This window comes from Cajanus cajan, chromosome 3, assembly GCF_000230855.2.
Source record: "Cajanus cajan strain Asha chromosome 3, NIPB_CcT2T_4, whole genome shotgun sequence".
Lineage (NCBI taxonomy): Eukaryota > Viridiplantae > Streptophyta > Magnoliopsida > Fabales > Fabaceae > Cajanus > Cajanus cajan.
Window position 1 is genome coordinate 75,752,499 of NC_138519.1, and position 24,134 is coordinate 75,776,632.

The following is a 24,134-nucleotide window of genomic DNA, read 5'->3' on the forward strand; positions in this document are numbered from 1 at the left end:
ACTGTAAATTCGACGTTGCTAGCTATCAACTTATCATATCATACATTCAATAAACATAAACAATAATACACATCTTATTATTTTAAAAAAGACAATAAAACAAATGGTTGAAGAAACATAAACAATAATGATCATATTTAAGGCAATTGTCTTAATTGAGACAATACACATCGTCTATTCCATAAACATTTTCTTTATATATAGTTTCTTATGAAAACTTTCATCTTTAAGTATATGATCTTTCATATTTAAAAAATATTTATTTATTATTATTAAAACATAACCTTTGAAAATATAATGCATCTTATGTTCTAATAATACTTATCTCTCATTAACTTTTGATAAAGAAAATTAATTTTATTTAATATGGAATATCACAATTATATGATTGTCAATTATCACAGTTAATTTTGTCAAATTATTACCGTGTATCCTGTTAAAAGCGTATTCATATATTCTTTAATTAATAATTATTAAAAAAAACATCTTTTTTATAAATTAAAATAATTATATTGAACAAAAGGATTTTTAGAGAATATTTTTTAACAAGAGCGCTTTTAGTTAGTTTTCTTTAATTACAATGTTTTTAGAAATTTTCTCAACCTCTCATATTTTAATTTATCTCTTTTATTTTTAATATTAAATTTAATTAATATTAATATTTTTATAAATATCATTAATTCAAAATAACTTTGTATTATTACATAAATTATTTTAATAAATATAAAACATGATGTATTTGTTAAAAAATTATTTATTATAATTTTTAATAATATAATTTAAATATTCAAAAGTATTTACTTTTGAGAACCATATTATAAACATTATCTCATGTATTGTACAAGTTAAAATACTAGTTATATATATTGATGTATAGATTTAGATATTTTGTTCATTTGTTATTTTGTGATATATATATATATATATATATATATATATATATATATATATATATATAATTATTTTTTTTCTCCCTATCAAGAGCATGAATGAAAAATATGAATGTTAATTTTATATTTCTTGTAACTCTAAGATATGTGTGTGTAAAATCAACTAAATATGCATTTAATAGGTAAATTGACATAATCTAAGTCTTTAACATAGAAGTAATGTATTGGTATGTGAATGTGACGTTTGATCCTTCATTGAATTACATTTTCTTTTATTTACCGTAGGTATGTACTAACTCCATAAATACGTGGAAAGATATCCATATTAACATTTATGTAATGTTTTGGTAAAAGAATTTTTCATTTTTAATAAACCATTTTCTCTTAAAATCAAAATTTTCGAAACAAATTATTAAACGTGCATTTGATTATCACTTAATTTTTATAAAAACAAATATATTTACGAAATGAAGGTGGTGGTGACAATTAAAGGTAGATGGAAGTATATATGGTCGTGAGCACAACTCTAGTGTGATATCGTCATGAAATGATTAAGAATTTCAATTCTACAACTTTGAAGCCATCTATTTCTGAATTTCAATTTTAGTTTCTGCTAAACATGTAAAGCCCAGCCTTATGCAAGGTGGTGATTTTTCGTAAGTGATAAGAAACTATAAACTAATGCACGGATAAAGATTTTTTCTGACTCTTTTTAACATAGATTTTTACACAATGGAAACGCACTTCCTTTTCTACAATATTGTTTCATCATTTTAGTGAATATCAAATCTTCAAATATAAACAGACACACCAGAAGAATATTTATTCTATTCAACAACCCTTTTTGAAAGTAAACATTCTTAAAAAGATATATACAAAGTGATGAAACAAAAACAAACACGCAACTCCAAAACCATGAATCCGTGGTCACTTATTTTTCACGTCCAAATAAACATCAAACCAAACACGTGACAATTTTCAATGGAAAAAGGGATTAGGCCAAAAGCCATTTTGGTGATTATTAACATCACCAAAAGGCATTGCCTCGTTCCCACCACCTCCACCACTATTCATCAAATTCATAAACCAGTTTTGCTTGTGCATGAGATCCATGTTGATATCAAACCCTTGTCCATGATGAATACTACTCCCTTGTGCCTTGTCTTCAATCTTGGCAACAACATCAGTCACCACTGGTGGTGCAACTTGTGTTTGACTTTGACCATTATTCTTGGTCAACACTTCAATCCTTCTGTTGATGTCCTTCAAGTTCTGGTCAATCAACCATGCAAGATCATTCAAGTCAACCATGCTTATGTTGTGCATGATTTTACCTGCACTAAGGTACTGAAACATGAGCTGAGTCATCTCCTTTTCCCTATTGTCCTTCCTTTGTTTCTTCAACTGGTCTTTGGCCTTTAGGATCCTCTGCCTCAGAAAACTCTCTTGGTTCACCATCTTCTTGCTTTGCTCCAATTCAGGCATTCTCCTGAACTTGGAAAGCACCCTTTGAACTCCCATTGGGGATGGCCAAACCTCGGGTTGAGGGTCATAGGGACTATAAACTATAGCACATGCATCAATGCCACAAAGGGTGCTAAGTTCACTCACCTTCTTCATTAGACCCTTCTTCCTTTTCTTGAATGTTGCCTTCCTAGCTGAGTCGTTGGCTATGAATGCCAACTTCACCTTCTTTCTTGTCATGCTGCTAAAGAAAACACTATGCCAAATATGAAAAATTGGAAATGTTGTTTGTTGTGCTTTTCTTGTTCAAGCAATGAACTCTTTTATATATATATAGAAAAGTTATTGAGACCACCAAAGTTATTTTACATTAAGTCACTCTTCTCAACATTGACACGAGCCATTCAATATCAAATATATGTTTAATGACAATGATATGTTAAGTTTAAGTGCTCTTCCATCAATGGAAGATACAAAATATATTTCTTACTAAGATATTCAAACGGTATAATAAGTAATATAAGTGTGAATTATGAATAGAATTGGAGTGCATTGTGAAAACGTATTCTCATTTATAAAATGGTAGGTTATAATTTTATGGCTAAATTACATTTTTATCTCTCTATTTTTATTAATTTATAATTTTTTTTCTTATTTTAAAATATAAATATTTAATCTCTCTAATTTTATAAATACAAAATTTTAATTTTTGTCAAATTGACAATTACTAATTATTAATTCATACTTAGGTGATGTTTCATTTATTAAAATGACATTTAGGAATAAAAAATGCAAATAATTTTTTTATTAATGAAATAAATATTAATTACTCATAAAAATAAATATAAATATAAATCTTTTATATGTTATTTTTTGATTTTTATATCACTAAATTTTATATTTTTTTAATAGTAATAAATCAGTAGATAACGTTAAAAATTAATGATTATCGAATATTAAATTGATAATAAAATCATAATTTTGTATTTATAAAAATAATCTTTATTTTAAAATAAAGGAATTAAAATTATAAATTAAAAAAATAAAGAACAAAAATAGAAGTTAACCTAATTCTATTATTATTTGATGTTACTATATGGTAATAAACGACACATTTTACTTCCTTTTATGATAATATGATATGATTATATAAAGGTACAAGATTCTTGATAAGATGTATTAAATGCATTGTATGTTCCTCAAATATGACGAATCCTCCAACTTATAAAATGGAATATAATTAGTAAATGGGAAGGAAAAAAAAAAGTAATGTAAACCTGACTTTAAAGAGAATCAAGATTAATATTCTTATAAAGGATTCTTCTGATATGAAAAAAAATGCACTTATTATTAAATTGCAATAATAATTATCAAATAAAAAATTAATAATTAATATTATAATAAAATTTAAATTTTTATTTTATAATAATTTAATTTTATGACAGATCTTAATTATTTATAAATATAAATACAGTAGACTTTCACTTTATAACAGAATCCTCGTATAAATTACTATCAAAGGAATGGAAATGTTATGTGACAGTTGTGTGTGATTCATTGCGTATATCCTGACTTCACGAAAGATCTTTCTTGATACAATAGTAATGTAACTAGTAATTGAAATTTTCTATAATGATCTTTATTGAGATATTTGTTGATATGGCAATATAATTTAGATACCCACGCTTCTAATTTATAGAATTAAAATTATTAAATCATTAAATCACTGTATCTTTATGATATTTCTTTTACAAAAAAAAAACTTTAATTAATTAACTAATGTGTACATAAGAATGAAAAATTATAAGTTTATGATTTAATTTTTTTAAAATTTGATTTCATATCATGTATTTAATAAAAAAAAGTCAAATTTAAATTTTTAATAAAGTTTATTTATTTAAAAAAGTTAAATTTAAACTTATAAAAAAAAAATATGTTAAATTTAATAGACTAACTTATTTATATATATAATATAATAAAAAAATTAATATATATATATATATATATATATATTATCAACAATATAAATAAATTTATAAAAAAATTATCAATATTTTTTATTACTCCACTTAAACATTGTACATATCATATTCATACAAAATTAAGAAATCGCAAATAGAAATCTTAACAGTTGTATCTATTGTACTATTGATTTTCAATAATTAATTAACAATCATTATATCTACAAAATTAATGTTTCATATCATGATACTTTATTGTATATGGTTCTTCGTGCTCTTAATCACATTGTTGCTTCTCCCCGTCAAGGCTACAAAGTTGTGGAATCGTTGTTTAGTTGGCCCATAAATAAGTCCTATCTCCATGTCAATGTCAACATGCTTCTTTTTGCCTTTGTTTCGGCTATCAATCAATTTTTTCAACGTGGTAGGTTGCCTAACCTTTTTCTTAATAGGCTAACTTTACTTTGCATCTCCTAAATGAACAATCAGTCAATCACAATCATATAAGCTTAGGTAGTTACAGGTGTTCATACATCAGAAGTCAATCATATTCTATATGTAATAGCAGTTAACACATTCATTAGTTTTTCATGTTCAGATAAATATACTTTATTACGATCAACTGTTAACTTGTTTTTACAATTGGATTTCAAATCAAAATTTAAAATTTTATTCACTACCCAAACTCCTTAAAAGTTAGCATAATTACATCGAAGATCATGCTTGATAATACACTTAACAAGTGCGTCACTATAAGTCTTAGGATCAAATTTTCACTGCTTAAGTATACTAACTTTGTTATCCAATATGACCCAATATTTTAGTACGTAGGAGATCCAATACATTTAATAATATGATGTCTTAAATGATTAGTACTAAAACAGGAGTGAAGAAACTCTCACAATAGTTAACCATAATTGTAAGATTATAACCACAATTTTGTAAGCGAACACAAAAAAGTGAAAGACTATTACTACTATTATTATATTATTTTATAATACATTATAAATTTACTGATTGACAATGACGATAATTTATATTATTTTCTTTATTAGTTTAACGAGTTAGTCTCTAAGCTTTTGGGTAGCCCAAAATAAGGTTATTTAGCCTATTGGACTTAATAAACTCGGCTAAAATTGTTTGATTCTATTTAAGTTATCATTTTTAAGGTTTAGATAGATCATATTTGCAGGTTGGTCAAGTCAGCTCATTGAGTTAAGTCCAAATTGACAATTCTATATATAAATATAAGAGTAATAAGTAATTTTATTTTCTATCAAGATTCAACATAAGTAAGATCGCTGACAAATTTTAGGCCTAAAACAAAAATCTTATTTAAGTTTTAATTTTGTATAAATAATCAATTTTTATTATATTTTTTAATTTAAAATAAATAAAATTGTTAATTAAGAAATTTTAACATCTCACTCAATCATTATTTTACAACTTAATCTTAAATTAAATATAAAATATTTTAAAAAACAATAATGGCAATAATTACAAATATTATTTATAATATTCAATAAATATTAATTTTTAATATAGTTAAATACTTTTAATGAAACACTCATTTGTTTTATAAATGGTTTTTTTTATTTAATTTTAATCTAGAAAAAAGTCACAAATATTAATATAAAATTAATAAAATAATTATTTATGAAAATCAATTCTTATATAATAAACATGAGTTTCTATCTTATGCAAGAGTAACTTTAGGAATTTTTCTTTGACAAAAGAATTTTAAGAGATTTTTCTAATTTTTTTAATTTGATTTTTAATTATATAATTATTTATGAATTAAAATTTTAATATTTTAAAAATAAATTATCAATAAATTAGAAAGATATCGTGTTACAATATAAGTTATTTATCATAAATATAAAATATAATTTAATGTTTAACAATATCTATTTATATAAATATTAATTATGATTTATATATTTAAACATAATATTTATTTTTATATATAATTTATTATAAATTTTAGTTATATATAATAAATATTTAGTCTATGTATTGTATTGACTAAAATATAAATTTTAAATAAAAAAATTTAAAGTAACTTTATATTTTAAAATAAGTAACGAGTAGAATAAAATAAAATAATTTGATATTTATACAAAATAATCAAAACCAAATAAATATTTTTTTTAGGAGAACAGAAAGAATTAATTTTTAACAGAGTGTTTTTATGAAATTATCATCTTATTTTCTCATTTTTTGTATATATTTTTTTGTATAAGTTATACTATTTTTATGAAACTTCTTTATTTTATTTTTATTGATATTCAAAGTAGTTGTAATATATATTTTTAAATCATAATAAAACTTTTCAAATTAATAATATTTATATAAATATAATAATAAATTAACTATAAATACTATAATAAAATATATTAATAATTATTTAAATTAAATTAATAATTTAAAAATATAAAAGAAGTGTTGGTTTGGGCCTTGGACAATGGTCTTATAACTTATTGGCTTGTTTTAGCCATGACTCAACACAAATGTTATATAGATGATTAAATAGTTAAATTTTTTATAGTTTATGATTATTAAATCCTAAAAAAAATCGCCTTTCCATGTTAATAGAAAATATGTTTGATAAAAAAAATTTGCAATGTAGTATGACTGTATGAGCGTCACTCACCTACCAGTAATTTAAAACAAAAAAAAGAAAAAGTTAAAACTTAAATTTCTTGAGAAATTTATTCTTCGAAATGCAAAAGTAGTTGAATGTGAGAGATATTTTTAAGTTGAACACAACGCTGAAAAGTTTATTATGATATTCAAGTGCCGAAGCCACACTAAAATAATCAAATTAATCGGATTGATTGTCATGATCTGGAGAAAAAGAATAATGAAAATTAAAATGGTCGAACGATATGTGTAAATTAAACTAATACATTGATATTAATTAGGAATTCTAATAATCTATAATATAATATATAAAAAAAGTTCGGAGTCATTCATTGAAGAAAAAAAAATTCTACTCAAACAAAAGAAGAAGATTTATAACTAAAGCTTGAATCTTATAACATATTTTTTTTGGATGTAGTTATTTAAATTAAAAAAAATTAATACCAAGATATAATATAATTTAGATATAAATTTATCACGATATTAATAGTTTTACACTGTATAATATAATTTATATACGAATTTATCACTATATTAACATACGTTAATTAAATTTTTTATGAATTACAATTTAGTGAACTATTTTTATGACATCATCCATCTCTTAAGTAATTAGTTTATTTTCCTTCGAGATTAACTACATGTCTATAGGAGACTCAACAAATGACTAAGAAATAATGCCAAAATGTTATATTTTGATTAAGAAAAAACATGTTTAAGCGAACAAATTAATTTTTAGTGCAAGTATTTTCCCTTACCAATTTATAACAAAAATGATCCAATAATTATTAAATTTTCGGTTGAATTTTGATCAATCAGGGCAGTGGACCCAACTAAAGCCAAAGCAGTCCTCATTTGGAAGCTGAATCAAAACCGTACGATGCTTTTGATCTTTATGAAATCTCATAATCCTACCAATTCAGAATCAGAGAGGAACGAAGCTGGGAAGAAGGAGTAGAAGAAAACCCACACTCTCTGCACATGCGCCATTCTCGCTAGGGTTTATTCATCCATGGCGCTAAACGTTCTCTCTCTCTTCTTCCTCCTATTCACCTTTCACCTTCCCTCCTGCTTCTCTGGTACCTTGTTGACTTCAACTTTTGATTCGCGATTTCCTGCTAAATCTTTTTCAACTGTCATTTCTCACTGATCGCCTTTTCTTCTTACAGGACAATCCAGCTCCATGGAATCAGTTCCCGATCTTCAGAACACCATGTACGCTGCCGTCGATGGTTATCCTTGTGTGCGGCTGCTGAATCTCTCTGGAAGCATCGGTTGTTCAAGTGAGCCTCACTCTCATTCTCATTCTCACATTTTCTCTCGCGCACCTTTTCGTTTAATTGCGATTTTATGGATTAATTGCAACTTAATTGATGAGGATTATTTTTAAGCTGGTGAATTTTTTCTCTGATTTTATTGTTTTCGAATTCTTAGATCCTGGACGAGATAAGGTTGTGGCTCCAATTGTAAGGTTTGAAAATGTTGACAAACTAGCAGAGCCATCTGCTATATTGGTGTCACTCGATGAATTTCCAACTCTCTTTACTAGGTATCATATTTCAACGATTATGTTTTAAGAGATGCTAAGATTTATTGCATTTAAGTTTAACTGAAAGTTATGGAATCTTTGTAACTTTGCTTCCGGGAACTACTGTTGTCCTTGCTTAGTTATTTTTAAGTGATGTTGGTTGTTAATACCGTGTATTCATTTGTGGTTCGTCAAACTGTGTTTGTTTTCTGAATTTGTATTTTCCCTTCAGAATATCAGATGACTCTAGCTTTGCTAGTAAAGTTGGCGGTGTACTCGTTGAACCAAGAATTGATTTGCAGAATAACTTAAAGGGTAAACGTCATTGATTTTTCTCACTGTCTATTTGAAATAAACATGTCTGTGATAACGTTTTATTTTGGTTACGTGTAGGATTCTCTCCGGATCAGAAGTTTCCGCAAGCTCAATTCGCTCCTTACTATAATACCAGCTATGAATGGAATCCAATTGTACGATATGAACTGTCCTTTTTCATCAAGTTTCTTGGCGTATTTATAGCTTATGATGGCATCAATTATTTGTCCTATTCTTTTTATCCTTTCTTGTTACAAATAAACACTTTCCAACTTTAATTTGATCATTTTTTACAGAATGTAGTTCAGATTACATCCTGTTTTTTTATGAAGTTCTTAATTTGATGGATGTACATTGTTAAAATCCAGTGAAATATAGAGCCATTATTAATTAAACAAATTAATAGATCAAGCATGTCTCGGATATTACTAATTATTTGTTGGATATTGGCTTATGCTATTTCAGTCTGAAAACAACACAATCAATTTTTAGAATGATTAATATATTTGTGTTATTTTTTGTCTCATGCAGGGTTCTGGTATTATGTGGAAATCCTACGGTTTTCCTGTATTTTTACTCACAGAAAGTGGCTCAAAGACTCTTCAAGAGGTATTGCTTGGTGTTTTCAACTTTTCATGCTCTTATACATGCAAAATACTGGTGTTGGTTCCTTGTACTTTGATATTGTAGTCAGTAAGTCAGTTAATGAATCCACATAGCCAACTGCACCTAGTAAATAAAGGCTTGGTTGTTTTATTTTTATGTTAATTCACACACACACACACATATTGAGAGAGAGAGAGAGAGCGAGAGAGATAGAGAGATAGATAGAGAGTAACCTACACAAATCTACATAATTTTTAGTGATAATGTTAATTTCATTGGCATTAATGTTGTAATGCTCTGATATGAATTTTATTATTCTGTATGTAAAGTAGATTAATTCTCTTTTCTGTTTGTACAGTTTGTAGCAAAGAATGAGGACAAAAAGAAAGCTTATACTTCTAAGGTGGCTGAGTTTGATCTGGTGATGCAGGTATGATTTCAGATTCTTGTAAAGAATTGTTATTATCTAGCTTATGAAGAAAAATCTTTCATTATTTGTTTTTATTTTTTATTTTTATCTTCAATTAGACAGTGAAATCTGGAACACATGATTCAGAGTCTTGTTTAAAAGAAGCAACTTGCCTTCCTTTAGGTGGATACAGGTGAAGTTTCTCGGACTCTACTCTATAAATGCTGCTAAACTAGAATATTGACATATATAAAATATGATCAGCTATGAGTTTATATTGCTATAAGAAAGGTGTGTTTATTTACTGGAAAAAAGCATGGAGCAAACTGCCTTTGTGAATATGGTATCCCTCATGAGATTAGATGGATTGGTACTATCATCAAAATGCAAAAGGTTAAGCTTCACATGGTTCCCACAGTGGAAATGGGCTGTCCTGGATCTATGTGAAAGATGTATCAATATCTTTCCCTTCTTATTTTGCAGGCAAAATATAATTTTACATTATATTTGATGTTAATTTTGTGCATGTTTCATATGGAAGGCAGTGTCTGGTCATCTCTTCCTCCGATCAACATTTCATCATTACAACAGCCTAAGCCCATTTTATTGACAGTGGCATCTATGGATTCTGCTTCATTTTTTCGGGACAAAAGCCTTGGTGCAGACTCCCCTATTTCTGTAAGTGCAAGTGCATCTACTAAAATTCTTTCTTTCTGGCCAAATTGTGTTTCTTTATGATATTTAGTTGTCCCTAAAGCAAATAACATCCTTATGTATTGACTATTTTACAGGGTTTAATTGCTTTACTGGCAGCTGTTGATGCGCTTTCTTATGTGGATGGTCTTGGTGACCTTAGTAAACAGGTGTGTTCAAAGATGGTCCATGGGTTTTTACCTTTATTTTTCATTTCAGTTTTTGGTCCACATAAGTGTAACTTGAATTTGTTCATTGTCATTTAGCTGTGAGTTTATTGAACTTTCCTTGTATGTCTTTGGCCTTTTCTTTACATGAAGATCTTTTTGTGGGAGAAATTATCCAGATGGGTCAATATCTTAATTACTGGTGATCTTTTTCATGCATACGAGATAATTAGCTACTATCCTTCCCATTTCTGACAAGATTGGGGTTATATTTTGTTGGTGGGAGCAAGGTTGTTAAAATCGCGATCAACCTTGTAGGATTGTATGATTTTACGAGTCAAGCACCCCTTACTGAGTTAGATCATACTCAAAATCGCGGGTCAGTGAGATCGTAGTGGGAATGCAATTTACCATGTTCAATCGAGCAATTGTTGATCCCAGCGAGGCAGACAAATCCCATTTTCTTTTTCCTTCGAGAGCAAGTTCACTACCACTAGTGACTCTTCTCAGACCTCTGAATCATGTGCCCCTGGACCTCTCCTTCACAACACATAGAGCTCCATCTCACACGTCTACCAACGGGTTGTTGTCATTGTCATCCTTGCATTTCAGTCGCTACTGTCATGTTTGGCTCGCGTTGCTGCTGTCAAAGATGGATCGCATGTCACTGTCACATTCAGGACTTGGGTCTCTCTCACTTGTGTTAGGGTTGCAGTTGTGCATTCTCAACAGAAGCCACTTATTCACTCGTTAGATACACTAATTGTCTTTGGGTTTTTGGAGGAATTGGGCCTAACATTTTTCTCTGATTTCTCTTTCTTGTTTTATTTGTTAGGCCTCAATTTGTGCCCAGATTAGCTTATATATATATATATAAATAATAAATTGAAGAATAACAACTATAAACAATATAACAATATTAAAAGTATAATAAACTATTTAAAACACAATATATAATATAATAATAAATTAAAGCATTATATGATATAATAAATTAATGAATAATAGTAATTAAGTTTAGACAAATATTTTAGATAGAGGAACGTAGGATCTTACAATCCAAGTTATGATTTTTTATCCCACTCCTGATCCTAGGTAGAGTCTTGATTTTAACAACATTGGGTGGGAGTGCACTAATTACACTAGTAGCTGGAAACTTATGGTGTTTATTCTTACCATCCCATAGGGTGGGGTAGAGGAGTAGTTGTATAGGATTTATCACATCTACACATTAAAGTTCCTATTGTTTGGTGCTGTATACTTTCAAACTTCCAGGGTTGCTTTTAAAAATCTGTTAATGCTCAAGAACCAAGTACTTTACTAAGTTATTTCTACTAGTCTTAACTTTTTGCTAATAGTTTCTTGATCTCAATGCAGCTTGTTTTTGCAGTTTTCACTGGAGAGGCATGGGGTTACCTTGGAAGTAGGAGATTCTTGGAAGAACTTGACATGCACTCAGATGCTGTTCGTGGCCTTAATCATACATTAATAGAAACGGTATTTCTTTTCTTCCTAGTAAATGCGACTGCTGGGTAGTATTGGCTGGGAATCTAATGTGCATTATGTGCTGCATTTAAATTTATAAGCTAGACTGTTTAAAAATGCCTCTACTAGATTCTTTTTTTCTGCTAACAACCTAAATTATTCTTTCCTGGCTGGTGTTTCACAGGTCATTGAAATTGGTTCTGTTGGAAAGGGTCTCAGTCAAGGTGTTAAAAACTTTTTTGCTCATACAGAAGGGGTGAGATCTTGATTGATCTGTCAACTACGTGCACATTCATGGCTCTTATAGAAAATTTGGCAATATTAAACGGATACTGTGGATTATGTTTCATAATTTCTGTGTATGCAGTTATGCACTACCAGAATTAGAGGATCATGCCAAATCTGCTTATGACTAACACTTCATCAATGCAGGATTCTTCTGCCACAAATCAGACATTGGTTGCCTTGAAACGTGCACAGGAGTCGCTGCCATCTGAAAACATAAAGATAGCTTCTGCAAGTGCCTCAAATCCTGGGATACCTCCATCCTCTTTAATGACATTTTTGGAAAAGGTGCCGGATAGATAGTACACTTTTTTTTCTCTTCCCCCTAATAATGATGTTGTGAAAAGAGCTGGCTAGGAAGCACAGCAGTAGTTACCAGAATATTAGTCCTTTATAAATTGTAACTAGTGGTGTTTTCTTAAAAATGAACGTTTTAAATATTCAGATTTGTAAAGTACATTGGTGAAATTCTTCATAAGAAAAGGACATGGTAAGTTCAGCTAAATTTGTGAATATAGTGTTTCAGAAGTTCTAAGGAACCTTCTGGATCTCATGGTTCTTGTTATGCTTTCTTACATTAGATATCATTAAATGTCAATTGAGTCACCTTTTCTATTTATAATATACCAAGATTTCTGCACATTTTCTTGAAAATAATTAGATATAAGCTCACAGATTGTCCTTATTGGGATACATGAACATTCAGTATAATCATGTATATGACATGATGATATTAGACATGTGAACATTCAGTTGTATTCCTAAGTGTTAACCTTATATTTAAATGGTGGGCTGGTACTGTGGACAGATTCAATAACATGCTCTAATCAACAAGGTTATGAGAACTCTGCAAATACTTCAATAAATTAGGTGAAAGATGCAGTTGACCCTATTATTTATATGCCATGTATTACATCATTCATATTGGCATAAATTGGCTGCTTTTGCAAACATACTGTGTTGAATAACTTCATCTATATATTGACTTATAATTCAAAAAATTTCCATTGGCCATTAATATTTTCGTTTGTTCTTTCCCTCTTTTGATCAGAATCCTTCAATCTCTGGTCTTGTCCTTGAAGATTTTGACTCTGCCTTTGTCAACAAGTTCTACCATAGTCATCTTGATGATTTATGTGAGCTAGTCCATGCTGTTGGCATTATTTTCTTTTTCTTGCTTGACTTGTCCTAAATTTTGATGGCTGCTTTTTTTTCACATGCATTCTTATTTTTATATGATTAATGCAGCAAATGTAAATTCATCAGCTGTAGTTGCTGCTGCTTCTCTTATTGCCCGAACCCTTTACATGCTTGCTAGTGAAATTGAAGATGTACAAGATTCAACTTTGGCTTCTATAAATGTTAATGCCTCCCTTGTTAAACAACTTATGGGTTGCTTGTTGGACTGTGATCCTGGTCTTTCTTGCGAATTGGTGAAGAAATATATTTCACCCATGTCATCCTGTCCAAGCCATTATGTTGGTGTTATCTTGGACGAACCTTCTTCTACGCCATTTACAGGATACATCAATGATGTTCCCAGGTTCATCTGGAATTTTCTGTCTGACAGAACTTCTATCCCGAGGGAGAATAACATCTCAGGTTGTCAACAAGGTTGCAAAGGTAGGGATGAAGTTTGCATCAAAGCAGAGGCTGATGGCAAGGGAGTTTGTGTTCTCTCTACAACGAGGTATTTCCTTATTCAAAGGCTATGTTTGGTTCAACTTTTTTATGACTTAAGCTACTTTAAAGTTAGCTTAAAATAAGAGTTCAAAGGAAAAAAGTTGAATGTTATTTGGTAGTTTTAGCTTAAAAGCTCCTTTAAAATTTGTTTTTATGTTCTGCATCCATTAGAACGTGTGAAAATTATTTTTTAAGTTACTTCACTTAGCTTTTGACAGACCCACATCAGAGGTACTCCAACAGGTTTACATATTCACATACATCTTCACCACACTAGGTATCAATGTAGATTACCCTACTCAGTTTGGATACTCCAAAGAGGTGGTGTCATTCACTTGTCTCATTGTGTTCTAAATGTATACCATTTTTAAACTTTACATCACAATTGGCACCTTTTAAGTATGCTCATATGGGTAGACAGCACAAAGTATTTATTTATATGCCAGGTTCCACTGTCCATGTAACGCGCTTCTTGTTGGCTTGACATGAATGAATGACTAAATGAATGTGCTGTAATTTACGTTACAGGTATGTTCCAGCATATTCAACACGGCTAAAATTTGAATCGGGAGTGTGGAATGTTTTACCCCCTAATTCCTCTGACAAAATGGGGGTTGCGGACCCCATCTGGACAGAGAGCAACTGGAATTCAATAGGTATTCGGGTCTACACAGTCCAAAATGCTTCTTATGATCGTCTTGTTCTGCTTGGGGGAATCACTCTGACAATCTTCGCATACCTTGCAATAGCAACCGCGAGAGCCATTTTATCCAAAGCCATGAAGAGGGATTGACATTTACTTCCGGAATCTGACTAGTAAATTTTGTGAAACTAGGGTAAAACTACGTAGGGGGTTAGGGTCCTTTGAGGGAAATTATTAGTTTCTGAAGAATTTCCAAGGATGTGCATTATTTGGGGCCGCATTCTTGTGCTCATCTATTCTATTTCAGAAATTTCTCTATAACGATCATTTTTGTCACTTGTAGGTAAGTGTAAGAAAATATAATGAAAATAGTTAAAAATTAGCTTTCGCTGTAAATGCCTAGTCAGTGACTACACGTTTTTTATTGGTTAAATACTCGCTGCCGTTATCATTGACTGATGGTTTTATTTTAATCGTTGGCTTGGGAGTTGGCATCGAAAGTTATCATATATTTAATTGTTTATTGGCGGATAATGAAACAATCCTCCTTGTCCAATTTTACTATGGCCGACATAGCACAGGGTCTGGGTATCAAGCATTGAGATGACCTGCACAACTTCGAAGCAAGAATGTTTAAAACCTATGGTGTTTTTCGGTATTAAGTTATGGAAATTTTGGTTTTTCTTCAAAAAAGACTATTAAACGCGTCATGTTCCTCCACGAGTAATTTGTTTATGCAACATCCATGTACTTCCAATAAGCTTTGATGCTATGACACACCGGAGCAAATGAAATTTAAAATTTTTAGGTAATGTAGTGATGGAAATTAGACATAGATCTCATTAATGCTTTAAAGTTTATCTACCATGAGAAAGGAAATATTATCTATGAAATGAAGCTGAGTCTGGTAGGGGTTTTTAGGGTGAGCAACGGGTGGGTTTGGTCGGGTGAAAAATGTCCAATTCATTGTAAACCGACTTTGAAAAAATGTGACCCATATCCGACTGACTGAGCTTTTGATTTGAGGCGGTTCGGGTTGAAACGGATTCGGATTTAAGCGGGTGGGTATAATCGGGTTTGAATTTTTTTGAAAACTAATTTATCTTAAGGAAGATGAAGCTTAAAACGATAAAAAATATTTTTAAAATAGTGTATAAAAATAGAATGAAGGTGACAATAGATGGTGTAAGTAGATTCGTAGTTGAAACATTTACAAACTAAAGAAGCAAAAATAAAAGATAACAAAATTCATAGTTGTTACATGGAAAAAAAATATAAAGTTAGATTACAAAATCATAAGAAATCACAGTCACACAAAATGTATTCAAAATGGAGATAAGAAGATGGAAAAGAAAGACAAAGAAAGAAGCAAAAAGATAACACTAAAAATGGACTAGTGTGTTGAGAAGTTGGATGAGGAAGGAGAAGACAAAATAAATATCTAAGTTATCAGAAAAAGGAAAAAAATAAGTTACAAATTGATGGCTATATTATACTTGAAATAAAGACTTTTAAGTTTGGACCATTGTTATTTAGTTATACAAAAGTAATAAAAATTTAAACTTATCTCATTTTCGGTTGGGTTCGGTTTTTGGCGAGTTTAGAAATTCAAAACCGAACCCGCCCAATATAATCCGTATAAAATCAAAATTTTAACTCGATTTACCCATAAGACCTGCCCGAACCCACCCAAAAACAATTTTTTTATCGGGTTTTTCGGGTTCGATTTGGGTGTCGGTTTAATGCTCACCCCTAGTTTTGATCGTTATGAAATGAAGGTACAATATGTTACTCGAATATTCAGAAAAGTCGGATTCAATAAAAAAAAAAAAAAACACATTTCCATTAAAGCTACGAAAAGGGGCGGTGGACAGGAGAAATGGTAGTCTAGTCTAGTCTAGCACCAGTCTCTTGCTCTTAAATTAACCCCTCTCCTTTCATTAATCAAAGAAGAAACAAAATGCATTCGTTCGGCTATAGAGCCAACGCGTTGGTGACCTTTGCCGTAACGATTCTGGCCCTTATGTGCGGCATGGCCTCTCTATCCGACAACTTCAACTCCCCCTCTCCCTCTGCGCATGTCCAGGTCAGCTCCTTTTACGGATCTCCAATTCGCTAACCCCTTTTACTCACTTATCTTAATCCGAATTTGATGGATATGTAGGTGTTGAACATCAACTGGTTTCAAAAACAGCCCAACGCCAACGACGAGGTTTTTCCTCTTCCTTTCTTTTCCTACTCAAACAGTTCGCTGCTTGCAGGACTCGTTAATATTCCCTTTCTTCTCTCCAATCTCCTTCAGATTTAGGATCCTGTTTGCTTCAACGCCCGAGTTTTTGTTGGTTCATGGATTGCGATCAAATTGAATTACTTATGGTCATGTGTATTATCAACTTGTCTTTCAGCATTATGCATAACATGGAATTACTTATGAAACAATGGCAAGAACGAAACCTTGCACAAGTTTAATCAATTTGTTTTTGCTTTAAGATCATTTTTTCGTCTATGTAGTCCTCTCGCTCATAAATCTTATTAGGTCCGTACTGTTAGTTGGAGAGTTTTACCAAAGGATGTTATTACTGTTTGACTCTTTTCTCATTAAATCCTGGTAGTGGTAGGTTTTGTTCTCATTTGATTCAGCCAAATGTTATGGATTGCTAAAATGTGTACAAACTTAAGATAGTGACTTTTCTTTTTGTGATTACTGGGATAGTGAAATGATTAACATATGTGATCTTGATGACTGGCAGGGTCAAATGAAATTTCTAAATCTTAGCATACTTATATTCAAGAGTATAAATAATTAACAACTGCATCACTGCCTTGTTACCTACACCGAAATTGAGATTTTATGACTTAGACCTTGTTTAATGAATTCTTCTCAATTTATGTTTCTGTCCAAATGAATGTGTATTTGATGAAGAACTAGTTATTAAGTCACCAAATTTCTCCCGATTTTGTAGATTTTCCAATGAAATTGTTTCATATACTTGATGGGTTATTTATGAGTGCTTGAAACCATTCAAGAACATATAGTGTGTAGTAATTGGAAACATCATGATAGTTATAGTCAATAGAAAGCTATTTTAAACTGGCCGGCGAAAATTATAAATATATTGTACTATTTGCTTAGAAAAATATCTAGCTTTTACCATATTATGCACTACATACATGTTTGATGCTCTATTTCTCAGCACATGCTGTGAGAACTTATGAAGCACCAATAGGACACGGACACCTGGACACATATAATGTCCAAAAAGTAGGACACAGGACATATCATTTTTATACAAGTTTTACAATTTTTATATGATAATAACCCTTACAAGATGAATCATATCTCTTAAAAGTTGAAATGTTGAGTAATTCTTATAAAAATGAGCTTTACGACAAATAAGAAAAATGTTATGAATGTTATGAGCTTTGCAATATTTATAAATAAGTTGAGTTTAATTTTTTTATTTTATTTTTTATAATAGAAGTGTTTGATAAGTGTTTAACTAAGAACATAAACCGGCTCACTCTCTTAGTTCGAGTTTTAATTGTGTCAGAAAGATGTTAAAGTAGAATTGGAGAGGTGACCAAACAAAATAAAATTTGTGACACAATGGAGTGTCAAACACATGTAAAGTAAAGCCATGTCTAACAAGTGTCATGTCCGAAACATATCGGACACGTTGACATGACATTCTGTGGAGAGGTGGCTAAGAAAAATAAAAATTAATTGTGACACAATGGAGTGTTGGCCATAACATGTTGAACATTGTAACACGACATTCTGTAGATGTATCAGTGCTTTATACATAAGAACTGCATAATGCATGTGATATTATGATTTGGATGTCATTTTGTTTCATAAACCAGCCATGTTGTAATCTCGTTATCTGATATTCAAATGTCATCTTTATTCATTATTTAAACTGAAGTGAAAGACTTCCTATTCTTTCAGGTGAGCATGACATTGAATATTTCAGCAGATTTGCAGTCTCTTTTCACATGGAACACAAAACAGGTTCTTGACTTTAATTTGGAATTTTCATTAATTTTTTTTGTCTCTTCTCTCTTTACCTCTGAAAAGTAATGATGCTCATGATAGGAATCATAAAATGGGGAAGAATGACAGTTGATAAATTATGCATGTCTTGTCATATTATCGACCTAGTTGAATTTATTTTAATGTTTTGGAAAAGTAATCCCTCTGAGAGATAGCTTTTGGAGAAAAAAAAATATTTTATTTCTTTTGAAAATAATCCTAACCAAATGCATGTTTGTTTTCTTTTCTATGTCTCCCTCCATAATACGTGTCGTAGTGTTTAAATTGCCTTTTCTATTGTTATATCTTGTTTCATTTCATGAAATATATATTTCTATTCTTGATCTTTCATTTTTTTTTTTGTCTACAAAATTGTATTTCTGTGAAATGTTGGAGCTGCTTAATTTTACTTATCCATGAGATCCTTATTTCTGATAAATTATTATTCTAAACATTTTGTAAGCTAGAGTTTCAGGGCTGTCCAGGGACTTAGTTTTGTGTCATTTTGTATGGTTGCAGGTTTTTGTTTTTCTAGCTGCTGAGTATGAAACTCCTAAGAATTCCTTGAATCAGGTATGAGTTGATTAGTTTGTTTGCTTCTACATTTGAAATATAAATATTTAAATTGTAAGTTTGCCAGTTTCTTTTTATAAAGGAGAGAATAAAAGGAAGCCATAGTAATATGGATCTTGAATTTTCATCGGTGAGCCAGTGGTTTCGGAGTTTGTTTACACTATTCATGTCACTCAGATAGCTTTGCGTTTGGATAATATGCTGCATCTCTGCCTCTTTAGTTTATTATGTTGTATCAGTATGTTGCTTAGGTTCTTGAAACGCCATTTTACAGATATCTCTATGGGATGGCATCATTCCCAATAAAGAGCATGCAAAGTTTTGGATTCATACATCAAATAAGTACCGATTCATTGACCAGGTACACAACTCTCAAAGGATGTTTTATGGCTAATTTGATTTGCTTCATATTTCTTTAGGCCTTAATTTTTCTATTTTTTCTTGTCCAGGGTAGCAATTTGCGTGGCAAAGAATATAACCTAACCATGCATTGGCATGTTATGCCGAAGACGGGCAAAATGTTGGCAGATAAAATAGTCATGCCAGGTTACCGGTTGCCAGAGGAATATAGATGATGCCTTCTTGTCATGTTAATTATTTTGCTGTAACTTTAACCTTTTCTATAACTGATATAGAAGGTTAGTTCAAAGAACTAGAATCAAGGATTGTGTTTTCGTAAGTGAAATCAAATAGCGTTTAAATGAATACTTGGAAATTGGAAGTTTGACTGTTCAATTTTGATTGTGGTCTTCTTCAATTGTCCCTGCTTGATCTGAACTTTCTTAATTTCTCCAGAAAAAAAAATATATATATTTTTATGCTATAGTGAACCCTTAAGGCTTTAGCTGTTGAAACATTTTTACTCAGTTTTCTGGTAATTAAAATTTAAAAGGGTCGTGTCTAGTAGCAAAACACAGAAAAGACATGCCTCACTCAACCTTGAGGAAGAAAATAACAGCTTTATCATTATCATTTATCCTCCTGGAGTCCTGGTTGAAATGGAAACCCTTTTCATTATATCTCACTCATCCTCATCCTCACCCTCGATCTCATCTTCTCATAAACTCTCCCTCTGCTCTCCGTACACGTAGATCACTTCTCCTCACGCAGCTATACTCCAACAAATCCAATAACCTTTTAAACTTTGTTTGAAAAATCGTTTGGTATGATGTAAACGAAAATTTTCACTTTTCAAAACATAAAATTAAAAAGCAAGTAGTTGTTACTTTGAACGTAGGTTTGAAAGGATTTTAATGCCAATACTAACGTACTTTCGGTATTTGTTCCAAACATCCAAACAGGTATTTAGATTGGTGATGGATTTTCAAATCATTACGAAATGAAATGATAATAATCATAATTTTTATATCATTTACCAATGTATTTTAAAAATTAATATTATTCTGCTAACTAGAAACTTTGTTTGATATTGAACTTTTGACTCTATAGTATATAAATAAAATAAATTTGAATATATTAGTGTTTTAAATGGTTTAGACAAACTAGATAGTTAACTTGACATATTTTTGTTCGATTCTTGAACTATTAAATTAATTGAACCCAGTGGCGGATCTAGGATCATCGTTTAGTGGAAACAATTTGTATTAAAAAATAAATATTAATAATTAGCATGATCATATAAAGAAATAAAATGTGAATGAAATGTCTAGTTAAATAGAGCATAAAGTTAAAAAAAACTACTTCTAGAACAAAAGTAAGAAATATGCCAGACAAAATTTGACAAAAGAGTAGCAAAATAGAGTCACATTTTGACAAAAGAGTAGCAAAATAGAGTCACATTTTGACAAAATAGTGACAAATTAGAATAAAACTTTACATAAACATATATAAGAGGAGGTGCATTTGCATCCCTTCTTTAACACTTGGGACTTGGGTCTGCTAATGATTGAACTAATGGCACCAGATTCTTAATAATGTTATATTCATTTTAATCATACTTATCACACATTACTGTTAGTCACCATGGGAGTTAGATCTGTAATATTCTGAAATTTTTAATACAATATTATAAATTCTCTTATCATTGTCTTATTCTTAAAATTATATTTTTAAAATTTTTACTTACCACATTTAAAATAAAAAGATAAATACATATGTGTATTTTTGATATATTATAATTTCTTTTATTTCCAACAAATTAAAATAGAAATATTTAGTATTTAATTTTATTATAACTTTGTTTCTTTTAAAAATAATATTATGATATATATATATACATTATGAAAGGGTAAATAAAATAAAAATAAAAATAAAAAAAAAATATATATATATATATATATTTTTTTTTTAAAAAAAATATTTTTTTAAAAATATTATTATTTTATTATTAAAAAATATATTATTTTATTATTTAAAATAAAAAAAATAAAAAAAAAAACGAAATTTGTGCAGAAAAATCTGCTCCCAGAAAAAAAATCTGCTGCCCACCTTATCCTCTTATCCCTTAATTAATAAACCTTATCTTTAAGTAACTAAAATATAAAGAGACTTTGAAATCAAACTAAAATACACAAACTTTCCATTAAAAACTAACTATGTAATCATTAAAATTGACACTATAAGGGGGTGTATTGGTTTAGGATTTCGTAGGATTTTAAAAGACTTTTTTTGAGTAAAAAAGTCCATTGGTATTCAATCAGGATTTTATGTCACTTAAAAACAATCCAGTGGTATTCAATCTGGATTTTCAAGATTTTTTAAAGAGTCCATTAAAATCCACTGGTATTCATTTGAGATTTTTTACAACTTAAAAACAATCCATTGGTATTCAAAAATATAAGGATTTTAAAGGATTCTTGTGTGAGAGGGATTTTGAAGGACTTTTTCGTGTTATCTATAAATACCAGATTCATAAAACAATCCCATCCAAACCCAACGGATTTTGAAGGATTGTTTGAAGTGATTTTTCAAGTGTTTCAATAATTTTCAAGTGAGTTTTTCATTTTTTTTTCTATGCTCCTGTCTTCTCCATTTTTTCTCTACTAATAATACTACACTATTGTTCATTGCTCATATATAATATTATAGTACTGTTCTCATCTCATTCTCCTATTTTGTGAAAAGTGTCATTGACTTGCTCTATTTTTCTGTTCGTTCTCTTTAATTGAGTTGCTTTATTTTATTCTATGTAGTTGAATTTGTTCCTTTATATAACAAAAAAAATGCTTGAAATTTCAACTTTTAAGTGGTAATTTTTTTATAACACACGTCAAGAAAAGAAAAAGGTGAAAGATGAAATTGATATCATAATCTCTAAATATATATATATATATATATATATATATAAGATGAATTTGTTAGGGTTTCTGTGAGTAGAATGAGATGAAAATGGATCTTAGTTGGGGGAAGAACCCTCTCAGCATAAAAACTGCGAACTCTCTCATTCCCTTGAATTTGTTACTCTTATCCCTCCTTTTATGACTCAACAATTATTTTATTTTTTTTACTATGAATTTTTATTTTTATTTTTATATTGTGAAATTAAGATTTTTTTTATATTTTTTTAAAAAAGAAAATTAACATAAGGCATTGCAGTATCTAATTTTTTAGGGTTTAGGATTTATGCCTTCATTAGCTTATTTTTAAAAAATGAAATATTGTTAAAATATTTGTTAGAATAATTTACATTTATAAATATCGTTAAAAATTATCATATAATATATAACTAAAATAATATATATATATATATATATATATATATATATATATATATTTTTTTTTCTTTTCTTTTCTATATCTAAATACTTCCGTTTATATAAAAAGATTATATATCTAAATATTTTCTCAGTATTGAATATACTGATTTTTTTTATATAAAAAATTATCTTTTGTTTCTATATTTTCGTTTTTACATTTTTTTTATAATGATTGAGATAGTTGATCCATTTGGATAGCCAAGATATATTCGATCTTGTATAATTGGTGTGCTTCTAAAAATAATAATATAATTTTATTGATTTTGTCTCTTATCCATAATTATTTATATAACTAGTTTTCAACATATATTATTTTAGTAATTCAAATGGGAGATTCACATGGAAATAATAAAGAAAAAGGAAAAGAGAAAGAAAACTATGAAGCTTGAACCAAGGAGGATTCCGATGAATTGTTACAATTGATAGTGGATGCTATAAAAAGATGATAGAATATTATGGAGAATTATTATTATTATTTATCTAGACATTATTGTTTTTTTTATTATTTTTATCTTTGACTCTTTTTAAATTTGAATGCATGAATTTTTTTTTAAATCTTATCAAATTTTAAAACTTCACAAAATCCCACAGAATCCATTAAAATCCTGATTTAAAAGTCTTGTAGAATCCATTAAAATCCTGATTTTAAATCTTGTAGAATCCTGCAAAATCTTAAAAGTCATGAAAATCCTGCAAAGTCTTTTAAAATCCGCAGGATTTTTTTTCACTAAAAAAGTCCTTTAAAATCCTAATCCAATACACCCTCCTAAATAGGCTTGAACATGGAGTGAAAATATGAACACAAGTTTATGGAAAAAAAAATAGTGAGAAGGAAGAGAAAAGAGAGAGAAAGAGAGAGAGAAAAGTGAGTAGGAAGAGGATCGTGAAAATTTTTTCAGTTAACTCATGATAAGTCTACATTCTAAGGTAAGGGGGAGGAGAACTTTATCTCTTTAAAATTTTATATACTACTATGTTTATTTATTTATGTTATATTTTATGTATATTTATTTAGTGAGGTGTCCCTAACCTCATTTATT

The 24,134-nt window shown here is 29.4% G+C and overlaps 3 protein-coding genes across 4 annotated transcripts; 2 read left to right on the plus strand and 1 right to left on the minus strand.

Annotated features, from left to right (window-relative positions):
• Window positions 1-1,047: 1,047 nt before the first annotated feature.
• On the minus strand, window positions 1,048-2,989 carry LOC109796239 (agamous-like MADS-box protein AGL80). The gene has a single exon (XM_020355949.3). The coding sequence runs from the start codon at window positions 2,592-2,594 to the stop codon at window positions 1,869-1,871; it is 726 nt and encodes a 241-aa protein (XP_020211538.1). The 5' UTR covers window positions 2,595-2,989; the 3' UTR covers window positions 1,048-1,868.
• A 4,849-nt stretch (window positions 2,990-7,838) lies between these two features.
• LOC109816817 (Zn-dependent exopeptidases superfamily protein) lies at window positions 7,839-15,168 on the plus strand. Its single transcript, XM_020381986.3, has 16 exons — window positions 7,839-8,037; window positions 8,128-8,241; window positions 8,393-8,507; window positions 8,719-8,801; window positions 8,880-8,956; window positions 9,333-9,410; window positions 9,766-9,837; window positions 9,936-10,009; window positions 10,362-10,494; window positions 10,608-10,679; window positions 12,054-12,173; window positions 12,346-12,417; window positions 12,594-12,734; window positions 13,498-13,582; window positions 13,695-14,136; window positions 14,658-15,168. Exons 1-16 carry the CDS (start codon window positions 7,971-7,973, stop codon window positions 14,920-14,922), a joined length of 2,010 nt encoding a protein of 669 aa, XP_020237575.2. The 5' UTR covers window positions 7,839-7,970; the 3' UTR covers window positions 14,923-15,168.
• Window positions 15,169-16,602: 1,434 nt separating this feature from the next.
• On the plus strand, window positions 16,603-20,113 carry LOC109796230 (signal peptidase complex subunit 3B). Of its 2 annotated transcripts, none has more exons than XM_083071338.1 (6): window positions 16,603-16,858; window positions 16,967-16,984; window positions 18,722-18,784; window positions 19,325-19,378; window positions 19,653-19,739; window positions 19,828-20,113. In XM_083071338.1, exons 1-6 carry the CDS (start codon window positions 16,733-16,735, stop codon window positions 19,951-19,953), a joined length of 474 nt encoding a protein of 157 aa, XP_082927464.1. In that variant the 5' UTR covers window positions 16,603-16,732; the 3' UTR covers window positions 19,954-20,113. The 2 variants fall into 2 exon arrangements, with proteins under 2 accessions (XP_082927464.1, XP_020211505.2); XM_020355916.3 differs by having other exon boundaries at window positions 16,605-16,858; window positions 16,937-16,984.
• The last annotated feature ends 4,021 nt before the right edge of the window (window positions 20,114-24,134 follow it).